General features: G+C 54.0%; 1 protein-coding gene across 2 annotated transcripts; it reads left to right on the top strand.

Annotated features, from left to right (window-relative positions):
• Positions 1 to 3,470: 3,470 nt before the first annotated feature.
• PLEKHG2 (pleckstrin homology and RhoGEF domain containing G2) lies at positions 3,471 to 16,069 on the top strand (the record flags this gene model as incomplete). Of its 2 annotated transcripts, XM_080702079.1 has the most annotated exons (18): positions 3,471 to 3,579; positions 4,241 to 4,509; positions 4,582 to 4,682; positions 7,436 to 7,502; positions 7,592 to 7,638; positions 7,815 to 7,965; positions 8,289 to 8,426; positions 8,567 to 8,770; positions 10,041 to 10,133; positions 10,210 to 10,296; positions 10,886 to 10,919; positions 11,714 to 11,815; positions 11,901 to 11,948; positions 12,029 to 12,067; positions 12,221 to 12,237; positions 13,168 to 13,344; positions 13,439 to 14,342; positions 14,529 to 16,069. In XM_080702079.1, the coding sequence occupies 18 exons, from the start codon at positions 3,471 to 3,473 to the stop codon at positions 16,067 to 16,069; spliced, it is 4,128 nt and encodes a 1,375-aa protein (XP_080558205.1). The 2 variants fall into 2 exon arrangements, with proteins under 2 accessions (XP_080558205.1, XP_080558206.1); XM_080702080.1 differs by lacking the exon at positions 13,439 to 14,342 and having other exon boundaries at positions 16,013 to 16,069.
• Between the last annotated feature and the right edge of the window lie 7,321 nt (positions 16,070 to 23,390).

Here is a 23,390-nt window from a genome sequence, read left to right as displayed (position 1 = left end):
GCGACTGAGAGGCTGAGGCAGGAGGAGCACACGTTCTCCAGACCATACCTAAGCAACTCAACAAGACCCTGTCTCAAAGTAAAAGTAGCTGGGCGTGTCGCTCAGTGGTAGAGTACCCAGGGCTCAATCCCTAGTACTGCAAGACAGATCCACAGTCCAGCCCCCCAGGCCCCTGCCCTCTCCAGCATCTCCCACTTGAGCCTGCATAGCCAGCCATTCCTTCATCTCTCTGTCCCAGCCCCGTCCTCTGTCTTTCCCCCACTCCTCCAGGAGACAGCGAAGGGAAACCTATTATTAGGTCCCCTGAGTCAGATCACCAGAAGTTGGGATCCTCACTACAGCTCAACAACCTGGTTCCCATCTCCTCCCTCCCCCTGCTGACTCCCACCCAGTCACATTCCTAGCCGCTCTGCCGCCACTTTTTTTTTTTTTTTTTTTTTTTTTTTTTTTTTGCGGGTCTAGGGATGAAACCCAGCTGCATTCGACCTCCCAGCTACACCCCCTGCCCTATTTTTTTATTCTTTTGTTTAAAACAGGGTCTCACTAAGTTGCAGAGGGCCTCACTAAGTGGCAGAGGCTGGCTGTGAGCCGTGATCTCAGGCTCCCGAATGCTGGTGGCAGACGCCACCACATCTTTGAAACAGGGTCGCTAGGCTAATGAGAATCTCATTATTTGCTGAGGCTGTCCTCAAACCCGCCATCCTCCTGGTCTCAGCCTTCCAAGTACTGGGATTACAGGTGTGTGCCACCATGCCCTACTCAGGAGATCCTTTTATTGTGTGTGGTATTGGGGATTTAACGGGGGAGGGGCTGCCTCTGAGCTACACCCCCAGCCCTATTTTATTTTGAAACAGGGTCTCCCTCATTGCTGGGGGCATTGCTAAATTGTTGAAGCTGGCCTCGAACCTATAATTCTCCTTTCCTAGTTTAACAAGACCCTGTCTCAAAGTAAAAATAGCTGGGCGTGTCGTTCAGTGGTAAGAGTACCCAGGGTTCAATCCCTAGTACTGCAAGACAGATCTACAGTCCAGCCCCTCAGGCCCCTGCCCTCTCCAGCATCTCCCACTTGAGCCTGCATAGCCAGGCGTTCCTTCATCTCTCTGTCCCAGCCCCTGTCCTCTGTCTTTCCCCCACTCCTCCAGGAGACAGCGAAGGGATTACAGGTTTGCTCTCCCGCGCCAGGAAACAGATTTGCGAACTCAATCAAGAAATCAAGACATCAAATGAGAGGCGACACCTCCCCCTGGCGGCAAACATAAAAACGACAATTTCCACCAGACAACACTCACCAAATATTTTCGAAAATTCAGACGAAAACGTGTATTCGTGTCTATAAGCGATCTAGATGTATAAGGTGTGGTAGTTTTAAAAACTGTTGAGAAGCCGGGCGTGGTGGCGCACGCTTGTAATCCCCGCGCTTGGGAGGCGGAGACAGGGGATTGCGCAGGTTCGAAGCCAGCCTCGCTGGCTTTCGTCTAAGAGACCCTGTTTCCAAATAAAATATAAAATAGTTCTGGTAGTGTACCCCGGAGGTAGAAAGGTTCCATACCCAGTACCACACACACACACAAAAAAAAAACCCAAACTGTTGAGAAAACTAAAAGTGCTCCAGGTAAAAGAGTGCTCCAAAGTTAGGCGTGGTGGTACACATTTGTAACCGCAACCCTTGGAAGGCCGAGATAGGAAGCTCTCAGGCTCGAGACCAGATTCAGTAATTTAGTTACTCGATTTCAAAATGGATATTAAACTGAGGGTGTTGTTTTGAAGGAAAAATGCCGCTGAGTTTTAATCCCCAGTACAAAGAAAAAGAGTGCTCCAGGTGAGGATCGAACTCACAACCTCGGCATTGCTCCGCTTGCACTGTCTTATAAGTACCGCGCGCTAACCGATTGCGCCACTGGAGCTACGGCCGCACCCTTGCGCCGCAGAATCCTTCAGTCGTTTATGACCACGTGACTTTGCTGCCCAACCCCGCCTCCTCTTGCATATGCAAATATAAACATTTGATGGACCTATAAGAGGAAGAGTTTGACCAGTTACGGATTCTCACGCCTTCGCAGGCCCTTGCTGTAAAAGGGAAAACTCCGCGAGGTGCTTGGAATGTGAGGGCTCGCCCTCTCATGAATATTCAGAAGCCAGGGAGGCGGGGTCTTAACCCTTCGCGGGCTGGCCGGCCGGAAGGCGGCCCCTCCCCCCTGCGGGCGGGAACAGGATATGGGCCGGGGTGGCAGGGGGGAGGGAAGGCCCCGGGCGACCTCCCCCCGCCCCACAGCTGGGTCCCGACTCTCCCGCCCCAGATGTGGCGCCGCCGGAGTTCTCTGCCGCCCACTCCGGAGCCCGAGGGGTCGGCGCTCTCATACCCGGGCGTCCGGGCTTTCTGCGCCGCGTCTTGAGGGACTCCAGACCAGCCCCCGCTCCCCGGCTGCAGGACCTCAGGTGCCCAGAGCCCGGCCGCCCGGGGAACTCGGGATCCGGGCCGCACACTGTCCAGGGGTCCCGCCCGAGCCCCCCGGGGTGGAGGAGCTTGGGATCCAGCCCCCTAACGCCCCAAGCAGCCTGTTTCGGGCTGGCGTGTCCCCAGCTCAGGGGAACCCATAACTTGGCATTGGGGACTCCCTCCACTCCCGCCTCGGGACGGGTTAATGTCTGCTCCTAGAGTTAGAAGAACCCAAAGACCCGGGTCCCCGCCGCGGAGCGTCGGGAGTTTGAGTCCCCAGCGCCGTCCGAGGCCCCACCGTCGAGGCTTCGAGCAGCCCCCGGCGCTGAGGCCCCCGAGGGACTGGACGGCGGCCCCGCGCCCCCCGCGCCCTGGACCCCGGGTCCCCGAGCCCGCGAGCCGAGCGCCCAGCCCGGCGGCCCCTCCCGGGCCCGAGGCCGGCGCGGGCGGGCGGGGAGGTGAGGGCGGCGAGGCCGGGCTGGGGGAGGGGGCGGCGCCGCGGTGAACAATGTGGGGGCGTGCCGGCGGGCGGCAGGCTGGGGGCCGCAGGGGCTGGGGCGCGCGGGCCCTGGGCGGCGGGACCCGGCGCGGGGCGCGGGGCGCGGCCGGGGGGGAGCGTCGCGGGACCCTGGCATCCGGTCCCCGGCCCCCGCCTCCCCCGGGACCCCGCGGCCTCCCGCCCACGGCTTTTCCCAGCCCTGCCCCTCGCCCTCGGCGGCGGCCGGAGCCCAGACGTTCCCAGGATCCTGCGCCTCGGCCCCGCCGACACGGCTGCGCGCAGGGACTTGGGCTCTCCGCGCTCTTCTTTGTCTCGAGCTTTCCATCTTCTCCAGCTTCTCTCCTCGTTTCCCTCTTTCGATTACTTGGCTTGCATCTCCCTCCCAGTTCCTCTCAGGGCCCCTCGGTGCATTCAGGCCAGCCTCCGCACTCCCAGCACGCCGTCCCTGAGGCAGGAGGGCCCAGGAGGCCTGCCTGTGGGGTCCTGTACCCAGGAAGGGGGTCTCTCTGCAGGTCGCTGTCGTACCACTCAGCCATGCCCGAAGGAGCCCGCGGGCTGAGCCTGTCCAAACCCAGCCCCAGCCCCAGGTGTGGGCTTCGAGGAGAAGCTTGTGACTGCAGAAGTGTGTGTGACACTCCGACAGGTGAGTGGTGGGAGGAGGCTGAGGGTCTTTGGAGGCAGAGAGCCGCCCTCGCTTGAGCTCCACGTCTGGTGGGGGGATGGAGCCACTCCCAGCCAGTACCGTGAGAGGAGGAAGCCAGGGGCCAAGTAGTCAGGGCTGTGATGGGGAACGCCCCGGGGAGCTGTGAGCAGAGAATGAGGAGGAAGGAGGTGCTGCAAGGACCAGCTAGAGTGTTCCCCATACAGGGAACGGTTTGTGCAAAGGCCCAGAGCTGCTGCTTTAAGTAACTGAAAGAAGTTGAGTGTGGGGGGTAAGACAGACTGTGGCCAAGGGGAGAGAGTTGGTTGAGAAAATCTCCCATGCCCGTGTTGCATGGGGTTCTGTAAATCTGAGCAGTTTAGACTCTGGCCAGAGAGCTTGAAGGGATTATATTCATGGGGGTGACAGTCAGATAGGTATATTAATGACGATCTTCTTGGCTGAAGTGTGGAGGTCCATGAATTAAATACCAGAAGCCCAGAGTGGACCCTGGTGGGAGAAGATGGGACTGGACCCAGATAGGATGGTAGGGAGGAGAGGGAGCCTGTGGGAAGGCTGTTGGCCAGGTGCGGTGATGTGGGGGCCGTGGGAGGGGACACTTGGGGAGAACTCCTGACTTTCCGTTCACTCCACCTCCCAGCAGCCCCTGCAGCTTCCACCATGGCCTCCCCCCGAGGTTCTGGGAGCTCCACGTCCCTGAGCACAGTGGGCTCTGAGGGGGACCTGGCCTCGGGGCCCGCCCCAGCCTGCTCAGCCTCTAGGCCGGAGCCCCTTCCAGGGCCCCCCATCCGCCTGCACCTGTCACCTGTGGAGACCCCGGGGTCGGCAAAACCCTCAAGGCTAGAACGTGTTGCCCGTGAGATCGTGGAGACAGAGCGGGCCTATGTCCGGGACCTCCGCAGCATCGTGGAGGTGAGGCGGGCAGGCACTGCAGGGCGGTGTGGGCCCCGGCCCTTGGCCTCGGTAACCCACTCATCCCCACAGGACTACCTGGGTCCTCTGCTGGACGGCGGGGTCCTGGGGCTGAGCATGGAGCAGGTGGGCACGCTGTTTGCCAACATAGAGGACATCTACGAATTCAGCAGGTCAGGTGTGGGTGGTACAGCCGGGGTGCCAGGTGCTGTTGGGGGGGGGGTCTGTGTCCTAACCCAAGCCCGGGAGCCCATAGTGCGCGTCCAGGATTGTGATGGGAAGAACCAGGGTCCAGAGTAGAGGAGGGGAGCCTAAGGAGGCAGACAAAGTCTAAATATCAGGACAGAGCCGGGCACAGTGGCACACCTGCAATGCCAGTACTTGGGAGGCTAAGATAGGAGGACTGAAGGTTCAAGGCCCGTCTCAGTAACCTTGTAAAACCTTCAGCAATTTAGCAAGATCCTGTTTCAGAATAAAAAATAAAGCCAGGCATGGCACATGCTTGTTTGTAATCCCAGTACTTGGAAGGCTGAGACATGAGGATCATGTAGGTTCAAAGCCAGCCTCAGCTGCTTAGTGAGGCTCTCAGCAATTTAGTGTGAGACCCTGTTTCTAAACAAAATGTAAAGTAGGTCTGGGCCGGGCGTGGGGACGCATGCTGTAATGCCAGCATTTGGGAGGCTGGGACCGAAGGATTGCGGTTCGCAGACAGCCTCAGCTACTTAGGCCCTCCGCAACTTAGTGAGACCCAGTTTCAAAATAAAGAATAAAAAATAGGGCTGGGGGTATAGCTCAGATGTCGAATGCCCCTGGGTTCCATTCCCAGACCCGCAGGAAAAAAAAAAAATGTAAAGTAGGTCTGGGAGTATGCCCTGGAGGTAGAAGGCTCCTGGGTTTCATCCTCAGTACCCCACAACACAATCATCATCATCATCATCATCATCATCATCATAAATAATAAAACGAAAGAATAAAAAATAAAAGCTAGGCACGGTGGTGAATGACTGTAATCCCAATATTTGGGAGGCTGAGACAGAAGGATGGCAGGTTTGAGGCCAGCCTCAGCAATTTAGTGATACTGTGGTCAAAATAAAACATTAAGAGGGCTAGGGGAGCCTGGCATGGTGGCGCACGCTTGTAATCCCCGCGCTTGGGAGGCGGAGACAGGAGGATCGCGCAGGTTCGAAGCCAGCCGCGTGCGCTGGCTTAGGAGACCCTGTTTCCAAATAAAAAATATAAAAATAGGTCTGGAAGTGTAGCCTGGAGGTAGAAGGGTTCCAGTACCACCAAAAATAAATAAATAAATAAATAAATAAATGGGCTAGGGATGTCGGGCGTGGTGGCGCACGCTTGTAATCTCAGCATTCGGGAGACTGAGACCAGAGGATCGTGGTTCGCAGAGAGCCTCAGCTACTTAGTGAGGCCTCTGCAACTCAGTGAGACCCGGTTTCAAAATAAAGAATAAAAAATAGGGCAGAGGATGTAGCTCGGAGGTCAAATGCCTCTGGGTTTCTTCCCCAGACCCGCAAAAAAATTTAAAAAAGGGGGGGGGACTAGGGATGTAGTTCAGAGAATGTGTTGGAATTCAATCCCTGGCACCAAAATAAATAAATCCTGAGACGGGGCAGACATCAGTCCTGTGTCGGTTCTGGGCTGACCGTGAATTCAAGAGTCACGGGCTTGAAGGTTGTGACTGTGTGAACATTGTTTGACCAACTCATCCTGATTTGCCCAGAACTTGCCCAATTTTAGCACCACAAGTCCCTCCCCCTGGGAAACTGTTCTGTCCCTGCCAAACCTCAATGGTTGGTCACCCAGGTAAGGAAGACACTTTGAGTTCAAGGATCCCGGCGTTCAGGATCACAGTAGCATCTTTGAGGGGCGGGGTACTAGAGATCATACCCATCATACCCATGGGTCTCTTCCATCTTCCAAGCTACCCACCCAGCCTTTTTTTTTTTTTTTTTTTTTTTTTTTTTTTTTGGTACTGGGGGTGGAACCCAGGGGCTTTTCTATCTCCAGGTTATACTCCCAGACCTATTTTATATTTTATTTGGAAACAGGGTCTCACTAAGTTGCTGAGAGCCTCACTGAGTGGCTGAGGCTGGCTTCGAACCCGTGTGATCCTCCTGTCTCAGCCTCCCAAGCACGGGGATTACAAGCGTGCGCCACCACGCCCGGCTTCCACCCAGCCTCTTTTATTTTTTTGTCTTGAAACATGGTCTTGTTAGGTTGCTGAGAGTCTCACTATATTGCTGAGGCTGGCTTCCAACCTTTGGTCCTCCTGTCTCAGCCTCCCAAGTGCTGGGGTTACAGGAACATGCCACCACACCTGGCTTCACAGTACAATCTTAAGATCCTGGCAGCTAGCCAGGTATGGTGGCACATGTTTGTAATCCCGGCACTTGAGAGGCTGAGAAAGGAGGATCGCAGGTTCGCAGCAGCCTCAGCAAATTCGTGAGGCCCTCCACAACTTAGTGAGACCCTGTTTCAAAATAAAGAATAAAGAGTAGGGCTGGGGGTATAGTTGGAAGTAGAATGCTCCTGGGTTCAATCGCTGTACCTCCAAAAAAAAAAAAAGGTCCTGGTTGCTAGCCAGGCACACACTTGTCCTAGTACCTGGGAAGCTGAGAAAGGACCACAGGTTCTAGGCCAGCCATGGGAGGCACTCTACAACTTAGTGAGCTCCTGATTCCAAATAAAAAATAGGGCTAGGTGGTGTAACTGAGAGGTAGAATGTCCCAGGATTTCATCTCTAGTGGCACACACACACAAAAAAGATCCTGGTAGCTCTGGTGGTCATGGCATCCCTCTCCTGAGGGCCATGGTGGCCTTCTTGGATCATAACATGACGCCCCGTGAGTGCCAGCTGAGAGCTCACTCTCCGGGCCCTCCTGGGGATCCTCACCCTTGCCCTTGCCCACAGCGAGCTCCTGGAGGACCTGGAGGGCAGCCACGACGCAGGGGGCATCGCCCAGTGCTTCGTACAGAGGGTGAGTGGAGGTGGGGCTCTGGGCAAGATGGCTGGGGGACCCTGGGGAGCCAGGACTTGGGGTTTCCCTGACTCCCCTGTTCCCCGCAGAGCGAGGATTTTGACATCTACACATTATACTGCATGAACTACCCAAGGTGAGGGGCGGGAGCCCCAGCCCATGCCCAGGAGCTGACCCTCTGGCCCGCCCAGCTCCACCCCACCAGACCCTGACTGCCCTTGACCCCTGCCAAACCCTGACTGTCCCTGAACAAGCCCTCCCAGCCCTGCCCCCTGGAGCCACCAGCCCCACTGACCTGCGCTGTGCCCCCAGCTCCCTGGCCCTGCTCCGGGAGCTGTCACTGTCTCCGCCGGCAGCCTTGTGGCTGCAGGAGCGCCAGGCCCAGCTGCATCACTCGCTGCCCCTGCAGAGCTTCCTGCTCAAACCCGTCCAGCGCATCCTCAAGTATCATCTGCTGCTGCAGGTCAGCCGAGGGCCCTGGGGTGGGGGGGGGGGGTCCATCCACCGACTGCCTGCCTGCCTGCCAGTACTCCTGGACAGAGGACCCAGCGGGGAGTTGGGCGAGGCCCGAGGAGGCATCCTCTGACCTCTGCCAGAGTGTGCCCTGGGGTAGCATGAGCTCCTCAGAAACGGGGCCAGCACGTGGAGTTGGGTCTCACTGGCAAGGGGGCCGGTGCCGCTGAGTCCACAGTCTGCCTGTTCGTCTTTCTCTGTGTCTGTCCCATCACTCTCATTTTTGGTTCCACCTTTCCTGTCTTTTTCTCCCTTGCTCTCTGTGCCCGGCAGGAATTAGGCAAGCACTGGGTGGAGGGCCCAGGCGCTGGAGGCCGAGAGATGGTGGAGGAAGCTATTGTGTCTATGACGGCGGTCGCCTGGTACATCAACGACATGAAGCGCAAGCAGGAGCACGCAGCGCGCCTCCAGGTGGCCCCAGGGCGGGCCGGGCGGGCTGGGCCAGCTGGCCAGTGATTTGAGGCTGCGGCCCTCATCCCTAACCCTCCTGTCTTGGTGTGTATGTGCGGCACCCACTCCTGCCTGCCTCCGCTCTCACTGGGGTCCAGCAGGAAGTGCAGCGGCGGCTGGGTGGCTGGACCGGCCCGGAGCTCAGCGCCTTTGGGGAGCTGGTATTGGAGGGCGCCTTCCGAGGCGGCGGCGGGGGCGGCCCCCGGCTCCGAGGCGGCGGCGAGCGGATACTCTTCCTCTTCTCCCGGATGCTGCTTGTGGCCAAACGCCGGGGGCCAGAGTACACCTACAAGGGCCACATCTTTGTGAGTTTGGGAATGGAGGCAGGGCTAGACTATTACCTCCAAGGTGCATTCTATTCACCTGTGCCTGGATAACTGAAAGGCTGGGCTGGGCGGGGGTGGAGGGGCAACCTGGTTTTAAAGGGATGCCAAGACTTGGATGGCTGAGACAGCTACTTAGTGAGGTCCTTGGCAACTCATTGAGACCCTGTTTCAAAAATAAAGAATAAAACCGGGCGTGGTGGCGCATGCTTGTAATCCCTGCATTTGGGAGGCGGAGACAGGAGGATCGCGCAGGTTCGAAGCCAGCCGTGCTGGCTTAAGAGACCCTATTTCCAAATTTAAAAAGTATAAAAATAGGTCTGGGAGTGTAGCCTGGAGGTAGAAGGGTTTTCAGGAACCCCAGTACCACCAAAAAAAATAAAGAAAATAAAGAATAAAGCCAGGCATGGTGCTGCACACTTGTATTCCAGCATTTGGAAGGCTGAGACGGGAGGATTACGATTTGTGGACAGCCTTAACTACTTAGTGAGGCCCCCTGCAACTTAGACTTTGTTTCAAAATAAAGAATTAAAAAAAATAGGGCAGGGGGTGTAGCTCGGAGGTTGAGTGCCCCTAGGTCCCACCCCTAGACCCGCAAAAAAATAAAATAGGGCTGGGAGTGTAGCTTGGAGGTGGATTGCCCCTGGGTTCCATCCCTAGTACCGCCAAAAGTAAATAAATAAATAAATAAATAAATAAATAAATAAAAAAAGCCGGGCGTGGTGGTTTGTAATCCCAGCATTTGGGAGGCTGAGATCAGAGGATCTTAGTTTGCAGACAGCTTCAGCTTACTGAGGCCCTCTGCAACTTAGACCCTGTTTCCAAATAAAGAATAAAAAATTGGGCAGAGGGTGTAGCTCAGAGGTCAAATGCCTCTGGATTCCATCCCCAGACCCACAAAAAATAAAATAAAAAGGACTGAAAGTGTAGGTCAGATTTAGAATGTTCCTACTTTAATCCCCAGAACAACAACAACAACAATGGGTAAAGCTGAGAGTGGTGGCGCATGATTTCTGTTATCCCAGTACTTGGGAGGCTGAGACAGGAGTATAACAGGTTCAAGGCCAACCTCAGCAACTCAGTGAAGCGCTCGCCAACTTAGTGAGACCCCAAGGGGTCTAGTGAAGGAGCCTGGTGGGGAAAGGGAACCCAGCACATGATCTTACTGAAAGGGGCCCAGGTCGGGGGCATCTCAGTCCCACAGCGCTTGGGGTCTGACCTACTGTCCCTCTCTGACCCCTCACTCATCCAGTGCTGTAACCTGAGTGTAAGCGAGAGTCCTCGAGACCCTCTGGGGTTCAAGGTGTCGGATCTGACCATTCCCAAGCACAGGCACCTGCTCCAGGTGAGCGCAGGGGAGGGCGGGCTGGCAGTCTCCCCACCCCACTCTTGGCTCCCTGACTCTGCCCCGCCTCCCCCAGGCCAAGAACCAAGAGGAGAAAAGGCTGTGGATTCACTGTCTCCAGCGCCTCTTCTTTGAGAACCACCCAGCCTCTATCCCTGCCAAGGTACACGTCCTGCCACCGTGGGGGGAGAGCCTGGGCATGCTGAGGGACCCCACCCCCACAGCACAACCAGAAGATCCTCTGAGGGGCAGGGACAGCCTCTTAGAACACGGTCACTAAAGGTGCAGAGTTGCTACCTTTGTTTGAATCCCAGCTTTACCATGGCCTCTGCTTTGTGACCTCGGGCAAGTAACTTAGCCTCTCTGAGCTTCAGTTTCTTCCTGTCAGGGAATAACAGTGGCTATTGAAATTCCTGGGCTTGGCGGGGCGCGGTGGCATAATCCCCCGCGCTTGGGAGGCTGAGACAGGAGGATCGCACAGGTTCGAAGCCAGCCTCAGCTACTTAGTGAGGCTCTCAGCAACTTAATGAGACCCTGTTTCAAAATAAAGTATAAAAAGGTCTGGGAGTGTAGCCCAGAGGTAGAAAGCCTCTGGGTTCACCCCTAGTACCACCAAAAAAAAAAATTTCTCGGCTTGTGGTGAAGACTGATAGCCATCAGCCTCGTGGTAGGTCTCCGTGTAAACACAGCCATGCATGGGAATGACTGCATGGAGACCTGCCTCCCTCCACCCTCGTCTTCCTCTCTTTCAGGCAAAACAAGTTCTCCTTGAAAACAGCTCGCAGTGTGAGTTGGGGCCTTGGACTGGGAGGATATGGGAGTGAAGGATTTACTTCCAAGGAAAAATAGGCCATAAAACCAGGTGTGGTGGCTCACACCTGTAATCCTAGTACTTGGGAGGCTGAGACAGGAAGATTGTAGGTTCAAGGACAACCTCAGCAAATAGTAAGACTCTCATCAACCTAGCAAGACCCTATTTCAAAACAAAAATAAAGAGTTAGGCGTGGTGTAATCCCAGCATTTGGGAGGCTGAGACTGGAGTATCACAGTTTGCGCATAGCCTTAGCTATTTAGTGAGGCCCTCCGCAACTCAGTGAGACCCTGTTTCAAAAATAAAGAATAACACCGGGCTTAGTGGCACACGCTTGTAATCCCCGCGCTTGGGAGGCAGAGACAGGAGGATTGTGTAGATTCGAAGCCAGCCTCTCTGGCTTAAGAGACCCTGTTTCCAAATTTAAAAAAAAATATTTAAAGAATAGGTCTGGTAGTGTAGCCTGGAGGTAGAAGGGTTTCCAGGAACCCCAGTACGAAAGGAAGGGAGGGAGGGAGGGAGGAAGGGAGTAAGGAAGGAAGGAAGGAAGGAAGGAAGGAAGGAAGGAAGGAAGGAAGGGAGGGTTGGGGGTGTATCTTGGAGGTAGAATGCCTCTGGGTTCCATCCCCAGTACCACAAAAATAAATAAATAAATAAATAATAGGGCTGGGGGTGTTGCTCAGAGGTAGAATGTCTCTGGATTCAATTCTCAGTACCACAAAAAAGAAGAGAGAAAAGTATGCTATGAGCTCCAAAATTCTTCCCACAGGTGTTCTAAAAAGTAAGCCTATTATTGAGCTTCCAACAGCCCCACTTGGGTCTCCCAGACCTCAGGATGCTAGAAATTTCACCCCTGGCCGCAGGAACACAGGTAAATGAAAAGGAGCATCGCGCCTCCCCCAGCCCCTCCCCCAAGACCCAAGCTCACCATGGCTCCCGACCCGCCTCTCCCGCAGCTCCGTCTCCAGGCCCCTGTGCTGGGCGCCGTGGCCGCAGGCCGTCTGGTGAGTATCCACACCGCCTGAAGGTGACGCAGAAATTCAGCGGGATCTAGGCTCCTGATATCACTGTGTCCTTTCCCCAGAGCCGGTGAAGGACTCTTGTGTCGTGTCTCCACAGAACGGTCAGTGATTGGTCCATCCCTTGTCTGTCTTGTCTCTCCCCAGGGGATACCCAGGGTAGGGAGAGGAGGGGGACGGGGCAGCTCGTCTGTGGTGAGGAAAGACTCTTACTCCTACATCTAATTCCTTTCTCTTTCTCATCTCTCCATCTCCAGCTAAGCCTAGATTCAAGGTAAGAAGTACCCTGGGACGGGGGCAGGCATGATGGAGCACACCTGTAATCCTAGTACTTGGGAGGCTGAGACAGGAGGATTGTGGGTTCGAGGCCAGCCTTGGCAACTTAGCGAGCTCCTGTTTCAAAATATAAGTAATGCTTGGATGTGGCTTGGACGTAGAATTTTTTGGGTTCAATACCCAACACCCTAAAAAAATAAATAAAAGAAATATTCTGAGACAGGGTCTGGACTCCTAGGTGTGATGGAGAAGGGAACTCAAAATTCTGGGTCTGAATAAGGGGTTGGAGCTTGAACTCCCCAATCTGAAGGAAGAGGGGCTATGGCCTAGACTTGTGGTCTGGGAGTGGGGGATATGGGGCCCTCCTGATTTTTTTTTTTTTTTTTTTTTTTTTTTTGCGGGTCTGGGTTGGAACCCAGGGACATCTGACCTCTGAGCTACACCCCATGCTCTATTTTTTTCTTTTCTTTTTTCTTTTTCTTTTTTTGGTGGTACTGGGATTCCTGGAAGCACTTCTACCTCTGGGCTACACTCCCAGACCTATTTTATTTTTGGGAACAGGGTCTCTTAAGCCAGCACAGCTGGCTTCAAACCTGCGCGATCCTCCTGTCTTTTCCTCCCAAGCGCGGGGATTACAAGCGTGCGCCACGACGTCCGGCTCTTTTATTTTTCTTTATTATTTATTTATTTGTGGGTCTAGGATGGAACCCAGGAGCATTCAACCTCCAAGCTACACCCCCTGCCCTATTTTTTATTCTTTATTTTGAAACAGGGGCTCACTAAGTTGAGGAGGGCCTCACTAAGTAGCTGAGGCTGTCCGCAAACCGCAATCCTCCCGTCTCAGCCTCCCCAATGCTGGGATTACAAGTGTGTGCCACCACGCCCGGCTTCCCTCCTGATTTTTGCCTTCAATCTACTCCCCTGGCAGCATGCTGGCAGCGAAGGGCAGCTCTATTCCCCATCAGAATCCCAGCTGCCAGTTCCAGCTCCTGGACCCGCTGAAGACCTGGAGGATGCTGGGCCCCCAACGCTGGACCCTCCTGGGACCTCAATCACTGAGGAAATCCTGGAACTGCTAAACCAGAGAGGCCTCCGGGACCCAGGGGTGAGCTGGGTGTCCCACCGCGGTGTTTTGGGGCCTCTGGCTCAGGCAGACAGCCCACCCTGATAGCTTTGCCTTTTTCCCGTGCCCACTACAGCCAGCCACCCATGACATTCCCAAGTTCCCCGGAGAGTCCCAGGTGCCAGGCGACAGCGAAACCCTCACATTCCAAGCCCTGCCCAGCCGGGACTCTTCAGAAGAGGAGGAGGAGGAGGAGGAAGAGCTGGAGATGGATGAACGGGAGCCTTCACCACTCCATGTCTTAGAAGGGCTTGAAAGTTCCAGGACAGCTGAAATTCCTGACATTCCCAGCTTTACCAAGATTCCTGATGTACCCAACCTCCCTGAAATTCCCGAAGTTCCCCGCCTCCCCAGTCTCTCTGACATTCCCAGTGTTTTTGAAATGTCTTGCCTTCCAGCCATGCCTGCTGTGCCCGACGTTCCCAGCGTTCCCAAAACTCCTGCCCTCCCCTGTGACCCCTGGCTCTCAGGAGCGCTTGAGGAGCCGGCCGAGGCCCTAGCCATCAGGAGAGAACTGTTCCCTTCGAGCAGTCCTGGGACACTGGGAGACCCCCTCTCAGTAAGCAGGGCAGGACAGGATGGGGAGAGAGAAGAGACATCATTCCCAGACTTCCAGCCCCAGGATGTCACCGGAGCTCAAGGATTCCCGGATGAACTGGAATTCCGCTCTTGTTCAGAAATCCGGAGTGCCTGGCAGGCGTTGGAGCAGGGGCAGCTGGCCCGGCCGGGCTTCCCAGAGCCACTGCTGATCCTGGAGGATTCAGATCTGGGCGGAAGCAGCAAGGGTGGGAAGGCGGGAGCCCCGCACTCAGAGCGGGCAGCGTCCCGGGTGCGGGACTTGGCCCGCCTTTACAGCGAGCGGATCCAGCAGATGCAGCGGGCTGAGACCCGGGCATCAGCCAATGCCCCCCGCCGCCGGCCGCGGGTTCTGGCTCAACCCCAGCCGTCCCCATGCCCGCCCCAGGAGGAGGCCGAGCCAGGTGAGGTCTGGGTATGCGGTCAGTAGAAGTGACCCTCGCTGGGGCATTAGAGCCTGAACATCTGGGAAATTTGGGGACAGTGACATTCGAGAGTTGGCTGGGATCTAACGGTCCTGGCTCCTTCTGTGAGTCAGCAGAGAGTTGGCCACAAAATTGGTCCTGATTCCCTCTTTTCTTTGCACACAGGGCCCCTGCCTACCTTTGGACACGTGCTGGTATGTGAACTGGCCTTCCCGCGGACCTGTGCCCAGGAATCTGTCTCCCTGGGCCCTGCTGCCAGGGTTCAGGTAGCCACACCTTTATCTAAACTGGGAGGACACCTGGTGGGCCAGATTCCAAATTTGCCAGAGCAGAAACAAGACCACACAGGTACCCATATCCCAGCTGCCACCCCTTTGCCCGAGCAAGGAGGCCTCTGGAGTGTGCAGGCTGCAGCCCCGTTGCCGTCGCCCAAGCAAGAAGACCCTCCGAACATCCAGCTTTCGGCCCTCTCACCTTCACCTGATCAAGACCGTCTGGACCTCCAGGCAGCAGCTCCCACTCCTTTGCCTGATGCGCACGGAAACCACGTGGCTACACAGGTGCCGTCCGCCACCTGCTGTTCTGAGCAGGGAGGCCACACGGACATCAATATTCCAACCAGCCCAGCGCGGCCCAAGCAGAGTTGTTCTGACGTCGTGGTTCTAGCCACCACCCCTTTGCCCAGGCAAGAAGGCCACCCAGACAGCCAGAGCCCAGACAGCATCCCGAGGACTGAGCAGGGAGTATCCAGAGATGATCAGGGAGCTGTCAGCCCTCTGCTGACTCCGGAAGGCAGCCTAGACCTTCAGACCCCAGCCACCGACCCACTGCCCTTGTCTCTTGGCCTCCCAGACACTCAGGTGCCAGGTGCCTCACCTCTTCCTGCACAAGGTGGCCGCCTGGACTGTCAGATCCCAGCTCTACTGTCTTTGTCCCGAGACCTCCCAGATGATCAGGTCTCTGCTGCCATGCCCTCGCCTCAGCCACAAGGCCTCACGGACTTCCAAGCACATGCCACGCCACCTTCCCCAAAGTGGGGAGGCCTCCCAGGCCCCCCGGGTCCAGCTGCTGCACCGCCGCTTCAGGAGCACAGCCTCGTGGACTCACAGGATCTGAAACTCCCCCCGCTGTTGGGGCCACAGCACCTCACACACGTCCTCTCTCCAGCCACCACCACGCCGTCAGCTGAGCACGGAGCCTCCGGGGACGCTCAGGGCCTGGTGCCCGCCCCTGTTCAGACCACTGTGGTTTTATCCAAACCAGCAGGCTCCTCGGTCTCACATGTTGCCAGATCAGAGTCTTCAGACCTGACCCCACCACAGAGCCCCCCGCCCCCCACCCGGCAGCTCCTGGGCCCCAGTGCAGCTGCGCTCTCTAGGTACCTGGCAGCCTCTTACATCAGCCAGAGCCTGGCTCGGCGGCAGGGCCCTGGAGGGGAGGTCCGTCCGAGCTCCCGGGGCCCCTGGCCCTCCTCTGCCCCCACATCAAGGGCCCCTTCGCCGCCGCCCCAGCCCCAGCCCCCACCCCCTCCAGCCAGGCGGCTCAGCTATGCCACCACCGTCAGCATTCAGGTGGGAGGTGGGGGGCGGCTGCGGCCAGCGAAGGCCCAGGTCAGGGTGAACCACCCGGCTCTCCTGGCCCCCGCTCAGGAAGCCGTGGGCCTTCGCAGGGCCCAGGGGACTCCAGATGCCCCTTTCCACATGTGAGCTAGGACGTCAGGCTCTCCGAAGAGCAAGGACTTCAAGCCAGGTTCCACACACCCTCGGGACTCTTCCTGGGAATCCCGGCACAGGTCTACAAGTGGTGGGGGCTTTCTGGCCCCTGGGACCTATTTTCACAAATGATCCTTCTTGCCTCGATGCAACAGGAATGGGGAAGAGGATGTCATTAATATTTTGTTAATTAACATGAAATGATGTGTGTGTTCCCATTCTGGAGGTGGGGGCAGCACGAGATGAGTGGGAAGGAATGGTATTTCACGTCAGCGTTTCTGAAAATTTGGAATCTCCTTTGAGAAATAGGGGTTGGTCCAGCTACAGTGTGGGATGTGTGGGATACCACTTCACGGGGTCTATGAAGCGGCGTAGTGCTCACCCAGGAAAGCCACGTTAAGAAGCCTTGCTTTAGTTAGACATGGAGGCACAGGTTTGTAATACCAGTACTTGAGAGTGTGAGATTGGGGAATCACAGGTTTCAGGCCAGACTCAGGACTGAGTGAGACCGTGCTTCAAAATAAGAAAGAAAAGCTGGAAGCCAGGCGTGATGGCGCACACTTGTAATCCCAGTACTTGGGAGGCTGAGACAGGAAGAGCACAGGTTCACAGCCAGCCTCAGCTACTTAGTGATGCCCTCTGCAACTTAGTGAGACCCTGTTTTAAATAAAGAGTAAAAAAAAAAAAAAGAGGGGTAGGGATATAGTTTGGAGGTAAAAGGCCCCTGGGATCCATCCCCAGTACCACAAAAAAGAAAAAAAAAGAAAGCTGGGCATGGTGGTGCAGGCTTGTAATCCCAGTACTTGGAAGACTGAGACAGGAGGATTACATGTTGGAGGCTAGCCTCAGCTTAATTTAGGTCCTCTGCAAATTAGTGAAACCTTGTTTCCAAATGAGGAATAAAAAATAGGGCTGGGGTGTAGGTTGGAGGTAGAATGCCCCTGGGTTCCATCCCCAGTACCACACACACAAAAAAGACTATGTTGCTCCAGGTGGACCTTTTGAAAGTTCTCCCTGCAGTTACCCGTCTCCTCTGCCCAGCCGTCTGTACTTCAGTCCATTCACCTGTTGCTCCGTCTGTGTCTTCCTCTGGTATATGCCCATCCGTGTTTTTATTATTTTTGCCTAGGTGCCTTGCTTATGCAACTACTTCTACCCTATTTTTCCATCTGTCATCCTGCCCCTTCTAGCAAAGCATTCCATTCCTCCACCGACCCATTCCCCCTTCCCTCCTCTCCCCTCTCCATCTTCTCACACTCACCACTCCTCTATCCATATTTCCACCCCTGTCCTATTAGTTAGTTATCCATGCATCTCACCCAGCCATCTCCAAACCCATCAGCTCACTCATCCATCCCGCCTTAACTGGGTTCTTAGGGGTATCACACACCCTCAGAGACATGCGAACAAGGGCAGAACAGGTTTGGGGCTCTGGGAAAAGTCCTGTATCTGGTTTCCCTTGGCAACTCCATCCCCCAATACTCACGAATATCCCAATTCTTGTGGCCACACACACACACCGGGTCCTTTCAGCCCCTGTTGAGACCTCAGTAAGCTCCCTCCCACAAAATAATTCGAGTTGTGGACACAAAGGGCTTCTATGTTAGTGTTCTTCTGCCCCCTCCTTCCAGCACTTGAATGCCCAGTGAGAAGCATAATTTAAGCAGTTTGATGATAATATCAGCTTCCACCGAACACTTAAATTAACATCTTGTCTTTTAGTACACTATTTAATTTTCCTTGGAATTCCCCGAGGCACCCTTGCGATGTGAATTCAAGTCCCATCTCCTTTTTTATTTTTATTTTTTAATGGTACTGGGGAGTCAACCGCTCCTCCTCTGAATTACACCCCAGCCCTGTTTTACTTTATTTGGAAATGGGGCTGCAGTTGCTGAGGCTGGCCTTGAACCTGCAATCCTGTCTCAGCCTCCCAAATGCTGGGATTACAAGTGTGCACCACCACACCCCACTGGTCCCAAACTTTTTACCTTCCTCAGTAAGTGACCTTCCTCTCCAAACCTGTTTTCTCATCTACAAAATGACAACAGTACTTGCCTCCTAGGAATGACCTCAGTATCCCGTGAGCATATTCTCACTGGCCAAGTGAGCCAGAGTCTCTGACTCACCAGGGGTGCCTCCAAATCATGGCTCTCCTGGTTCCAGACCCAAACTATTGAAGGAAAACCTCTAGGGCAGGATCCTAGGAATCTCAGTTTTGGCAGCTGGCTAACAAAGCTGGGACTGAGTTCTAGCTGCATACCATAAGTGTTACAGTCACTTCATGTTGAAGTCATTCATGTTCCTTCTTCATATCCCTAAAAGGCAAGTGTGGGTGGGTTTGGGATTTTGGTACTGTGCATCAAAGCCAGGGCCTCCAGTGTGCTTGGAGAGCTGTTCTACCAATAGGCAGCCCCCGCCCCCAGGAGGTCTTAGTTACTCTCAAGATAAAGAAACTAGCTGGGTGTGGTGGTGTGCACCTGTAATCCCAGTAAAACTTGGAAAGCTAGCTGGGCCTGGTGGTGCACGCTTATAATCCCAGCGCTTGGGAGGCTAAGACAGGAGGATCGTACAGGTTCGAAGTCAGCCTCAGCTTAGTGAGGCTCTCAGCAACTTAGTGAGACCCTGTTTCCAAATAAAGTATAAGATAGGTGTGTATACCCTGGAGGTAGAAAAGCCCCTGAGTTCCACCTCCAGTACCAAAAAAAAAAAAAAAAATTGGAAAGATAGCCGGGCATGGTGGCACATACTTGAAATCCTAGCATTTTGAAGGCTGAGACCAGAGGAGTTCACGGACAGCCTCAACTACTTAGGCTCTCCGTGACTTAGTGCGACCCTGTTTCAAAATAAAGAATAAAAAAATAGGGCAGGGGGTGTAGTTCGGAGTTCCATCCCCAAACCCGGAAAAAAAAAAAATAAATAGGGCTGGGCGTGGTGGCCCACACTTGTAATCCCAGCATTTGGGAGGCTGGGACAGGAGGATCATGGTTCACGGACAGCCTCAGCTACTTAGTGAGGCCCTCCACAACTTACTGAGGCCCTGTTTCAAAATAAAGAATAAAAAACAGGCCGGGCATGGTGACACACACTTGTAATCCCCGCACTTGGGAGGCTGAGACAGGAGGATCGCACAGGTTCGAAGCCAGCCTCAGCTACTTAGGCTCTCAGCAACTTAGTGAGACCCTGTTTCCAAATAAAATATAAAAATTGATCTGGGAGTATAACCCGGAAGTAGAAAGCCTCTGGGTTCCACCCCCAGTATCCACACACAAAAAAAGAAAAAAAAAAACAGGGCAGGGGGTGTAGCTGGGAGGTCAAATGTCCTTGGGTTCCATCCCCAGACCTGCAAAACATAAATAAACCCCAGTAGAGCAATGGAGGGGACTTAGGAGGGGGAGAGGGAAAAGAAAATGGGCTGGTGGAAGGGTAGGTTCACAGTAGTATGCCCCTGGGTTTAATCCCCAGGACTAAAAGAGAAAAAGGCAACTAAGGCACAGAGACCATAAGGGCCTTGGCAGGTTCCACCACTAGGGGGCAGACACGGGACAGTCCTCACAGCCTGGCTTAAATATGTTCACATTTGTGAGTGCTCACTTAGTGCCAAGAGTCATTTTTGAGACAGGGGGTACAAGGGAGAGCCTGGTGCTCCCAGAAGTTTCTTACGTGTACGTGTTGGGGGGTGATAGGGGCTGAACCCAAAAGAGTTCTACCTCTGAGCCACAACCCCAGTCCCGTTTTATTCTTAGTTTGAAATGAAGAGGATCTGACCCAGTTGCTGAATCCCTCACGAAATTGCCGAGGCTGACCTCAAGCCTGCGATGCTCTGGGATGACAGGCTCGCGCCACCCTACCTGGCTGGGCGCGTTACTTGGGGGTGGTGGCCAGCACAGGGCCTGGCTCGGTTACGAGAACTGCTGGCTTCGACTTCCTTGTTTGTCGAATGGCCACTGTGCGCCAGCGTCTGGGTCCCACAGTAGCTGAGGAGCCTCCCCAAGGTCAGCCTGGCCCTCCCCGACTCCTCCGGAGCTGCACATTCCCAGCTGCCTCCAGCTGTGCATTCCCTGCAGGAGGAAAGTTCCCAGCCTAGCTGGGGCTCCCAGCAGTGCCTGGAATTCTCGGCATTCATTCAAGAAGATAGGGAGGGAGAAGGGCCCTGTCTACTTCAAGCCCTGGACCTGGGAAGGAAAGGCAGTCCCCCCTCCAGATGTGTCCCAGCTGTGCCTCTGGGAGAGCGTGAGGAGTCTCAGTAAGCAGATGCCTGGGCCCTCTGGGAAAACCAGGAGCTCTGGGCCTGCCTCAGCCTCTCCTGGCATCTGTGGGTTCTAGTCCTCCTGCCCAGCTTAGGGCCCCAGTCCCACCACTGCCTCCTGCGTGTCCTTCCCGCAGCCTGCCAGCACCTGCCTGCAGAGGCATCTTTTTTAGAGCTACAGCTAAACTCAGGCTCAAGAGGTAAGGCTTAAAATGGATGTGGAGGTGTATCGTCCCCCAAGACTCCGACCCGCAGGGGCTTAGAGAACAACACAGACACCTCTTCAGCTGAAATATGAATTCTTCTTTAATGGATCCTTAATATGTCTCTTCTTCTTCCTCTTAATATGTCTGACAATGCGTACAACAAGCACAATATATATCAGCATCATAATCCCTCCTTCTATTCCCTACCAACCCCAAGCTTCCACAGCGAGGGCATGCACATTTCTGACTCTCTCATAGGCAGGCTGGTGGTAGCATGAGGTGCTGCGTCACTGATCATTCTGCAGGCACGTAGCATGGCACACTGCGCATGCTCAAGGAGACGTCCATCTTGTGAGTCTCATGACTTGGCTGCAAGCCTAGGCGCCATCTTGAATCCACGCTGGCAACAAGCCTGGGTGCCATCTTGGTCCAGCCGAGTGGGCCCCGACAGAGGTGTGCAGCTGTAATCCTAGATACTCTGGAGGCTGAGGCAGGAGGGTTGCTTGAACCCAGCCTGGACAACGCAGCAAGACCCTGTCTTTACAGAATGGGGAATTCTTCTGTAATCCCAGCAACTTGAGGTTGAGGCAGAAGGTAGCAAATTCCAAGCAACCAGAACTAACCATTGTGAGACCTAGTCAAAAATAAAAAGGCATGGTGGTATACACCTGTAACATCAACTAAAACGGCTGAAGCAGGATGATCACAAATTCAGTCTCAGCCTGGGCAATTTGGCCAAACCCTGTCTCAAAATAACTTAGCGAGACCCTGTTTCAAAAAAATAAAGAATAAAAAATAGGGCTGGGTGTGTAGCTCGGAGGTAGAATGCCCCTGGCTTCCATCCTCAGGACCATAAAAAATAAATAAAAAAAGTCTAGCCAGGTGTGGTGGCTCCCGCTTGTAACCTCAATACTTGGAAGGCTGAGACAGGAGGATCGCAGGTTCTCGGCCAGCCTCAGCTACTCAGTGAAGCCCTGCAATCTACAACTTACTGAGACCCTGTTTCAAAATGAAGAATAAAAACTAAGGCTGGGGGTGTAGATCAGAGGGAAAATGCTCCTGGATTCAATCCGCAGTATCAAAAAAGAAAAGAAAAAAAGCCTGGCATGGTGATGCACGCTTGTAATCTCAGTATTGGGGAGACAGACAGGAAGATCACGGGTTCACAGCCAACCTCAGCTACTTATGCCCTCTGCAACTTTGTGAGACCCTGTTTCAAAATGAAAAATAAAGCCAGACAATGGTGGCACACACTTGTAATCCCAGCATTCAGTAGGCTGAGACAGGAGGATCAGGAGGCTGAGACAGGATTGTGGTTCGATTCTCAGCTACTTAGTGAGGCCCTTTGCAACTTAGTGAGACCCTGTTTCAAAATAAATAAAGCCGGGCATGGTGGTGCACTCTTGTAATCCCAGCATTCGGGAGGCTGAGACCCAGAGGATTGTGGTTCGTGGACAGCCTCAGCAACTTAGGCCCTTCACAACTCAGTGAGATCCTCTTTCAAAAGACTTAAAAATAGGGCTGGAGATGTGGCTTGGAAGTACAATCCCCCTGGGTTCCATCTCCAGTTCCACAAAAATAAATAAATAAATGAATAAATAAATAAATAAATAAACTAACTAAAAATAGGGCTGGGGCTGGGCGTGGTGGCACCCACTTGTAATCCCAGCATTTAGGAGACTGAAATTGGAGGACTGTGGTTCCTGAACAGCCTCAACTACTTAGTGAGGCCCTTTGCAACTCAGTGAGACCCTGTTTCAAAAAATAAAAAGACTAAGCCAGGCGTGGTGGCGCATGCTTGTAATCCTAGCATTCAGGAGGCTGCGACTGGAGGATCGTGGTTCGTGGACAGCCTCAGCTACTTAGTGAGGCCCTCTGCAACTTAGTGAGACCTTGTCTTAAAATAAAGAATAAAAAATAGGGCATGGGATGTAGTTTGAAGGTCAAATGCCCCTGGGTTCCATCCCCAAATACCAACAAAAAAATAAATAAATAAATAATAAAAATAAAAAAGACTAAAAAATAGGACTAGTGGTGTCGCTTGGTGGTACAATGCCCCTGGGTTCCACCCAAGTACCCCCCCAGAAAAATAGGGGTGGGGGTACAAGGGCTCTGTGACTTATCACCAGTACTGCAAAAAAAAAAAAAAAAATGAGATGCTATGGGAGGGGAGGCGGGAGTAGCTCGGAGGTAAAATGCTCCTGGGTTCAATGTCCAGTATCGCAAACTAAATAAAATAAATAAATAAATGTAAAAATAAAACAGAAAGCCGGGAGTGGTGGTGCACACTTGCAATCCCAGCATTCAGGAAGCTGAGTCCAGAGGATCGTGGTTCGAGGACAGCCTCAGCTACTTAGTGAGGCCCTCTGCAACTCAGAGAGACCCTGTTTCAAAATAAAGAATAAAGGCTGGGCGTGGGGGTGCACGCTTGTAATCCCAGCATTTGGGAGGCTGAGACCAGAGGATCACAGTTCGTGGATGGCCTCAGCTACTTAGTGAGGCCCTCTGCAACTCAGTGACACCCGGTTTCAAAATAAAAGAATAAAAATTAGGGCAGGGGGTGTAGCTCGGAGGTTGAATGCCCCTGGGCTCCATCCCCAAACCTGCAAAAAAAAAAAAAAAAAAAAAAGAATAAAAACTAGGGCAGGGGGTATAGTTCAGAGGTCAAATGCCTCTGGGTTCTACCCCCAGGTCCGCAAAAAATAAATTAAAATAAAATAAAAAATAAATAAAATAGAGTTGAGGGTGTAGCTTGACAGTAGAATGCTCCTGGTTTGATCCCCAGTACCACAAAAAATAAAATAGGGCTGGGGTATGTAGCTCAGAGGTAGAATGCCTTTGGGTTCATTTCCCAATACTGCAA

Source organism: Muscardinus avellanarius (assembly GCF_963383645.1).
Source record: "Muscardinus avellanarius genome assembly, chromosome: 10".
Lineage (NCBI taxonomy): Eukaryota > Metazoa > Chordata > Mammalia > Rodentia > Gliridae > Muscardinus > Muscardinus avellanarius.
Note: the sequence above shows the minus strand (reverse complement) of the source record. Positions and strands in the feature narration are given on the sequence as shown.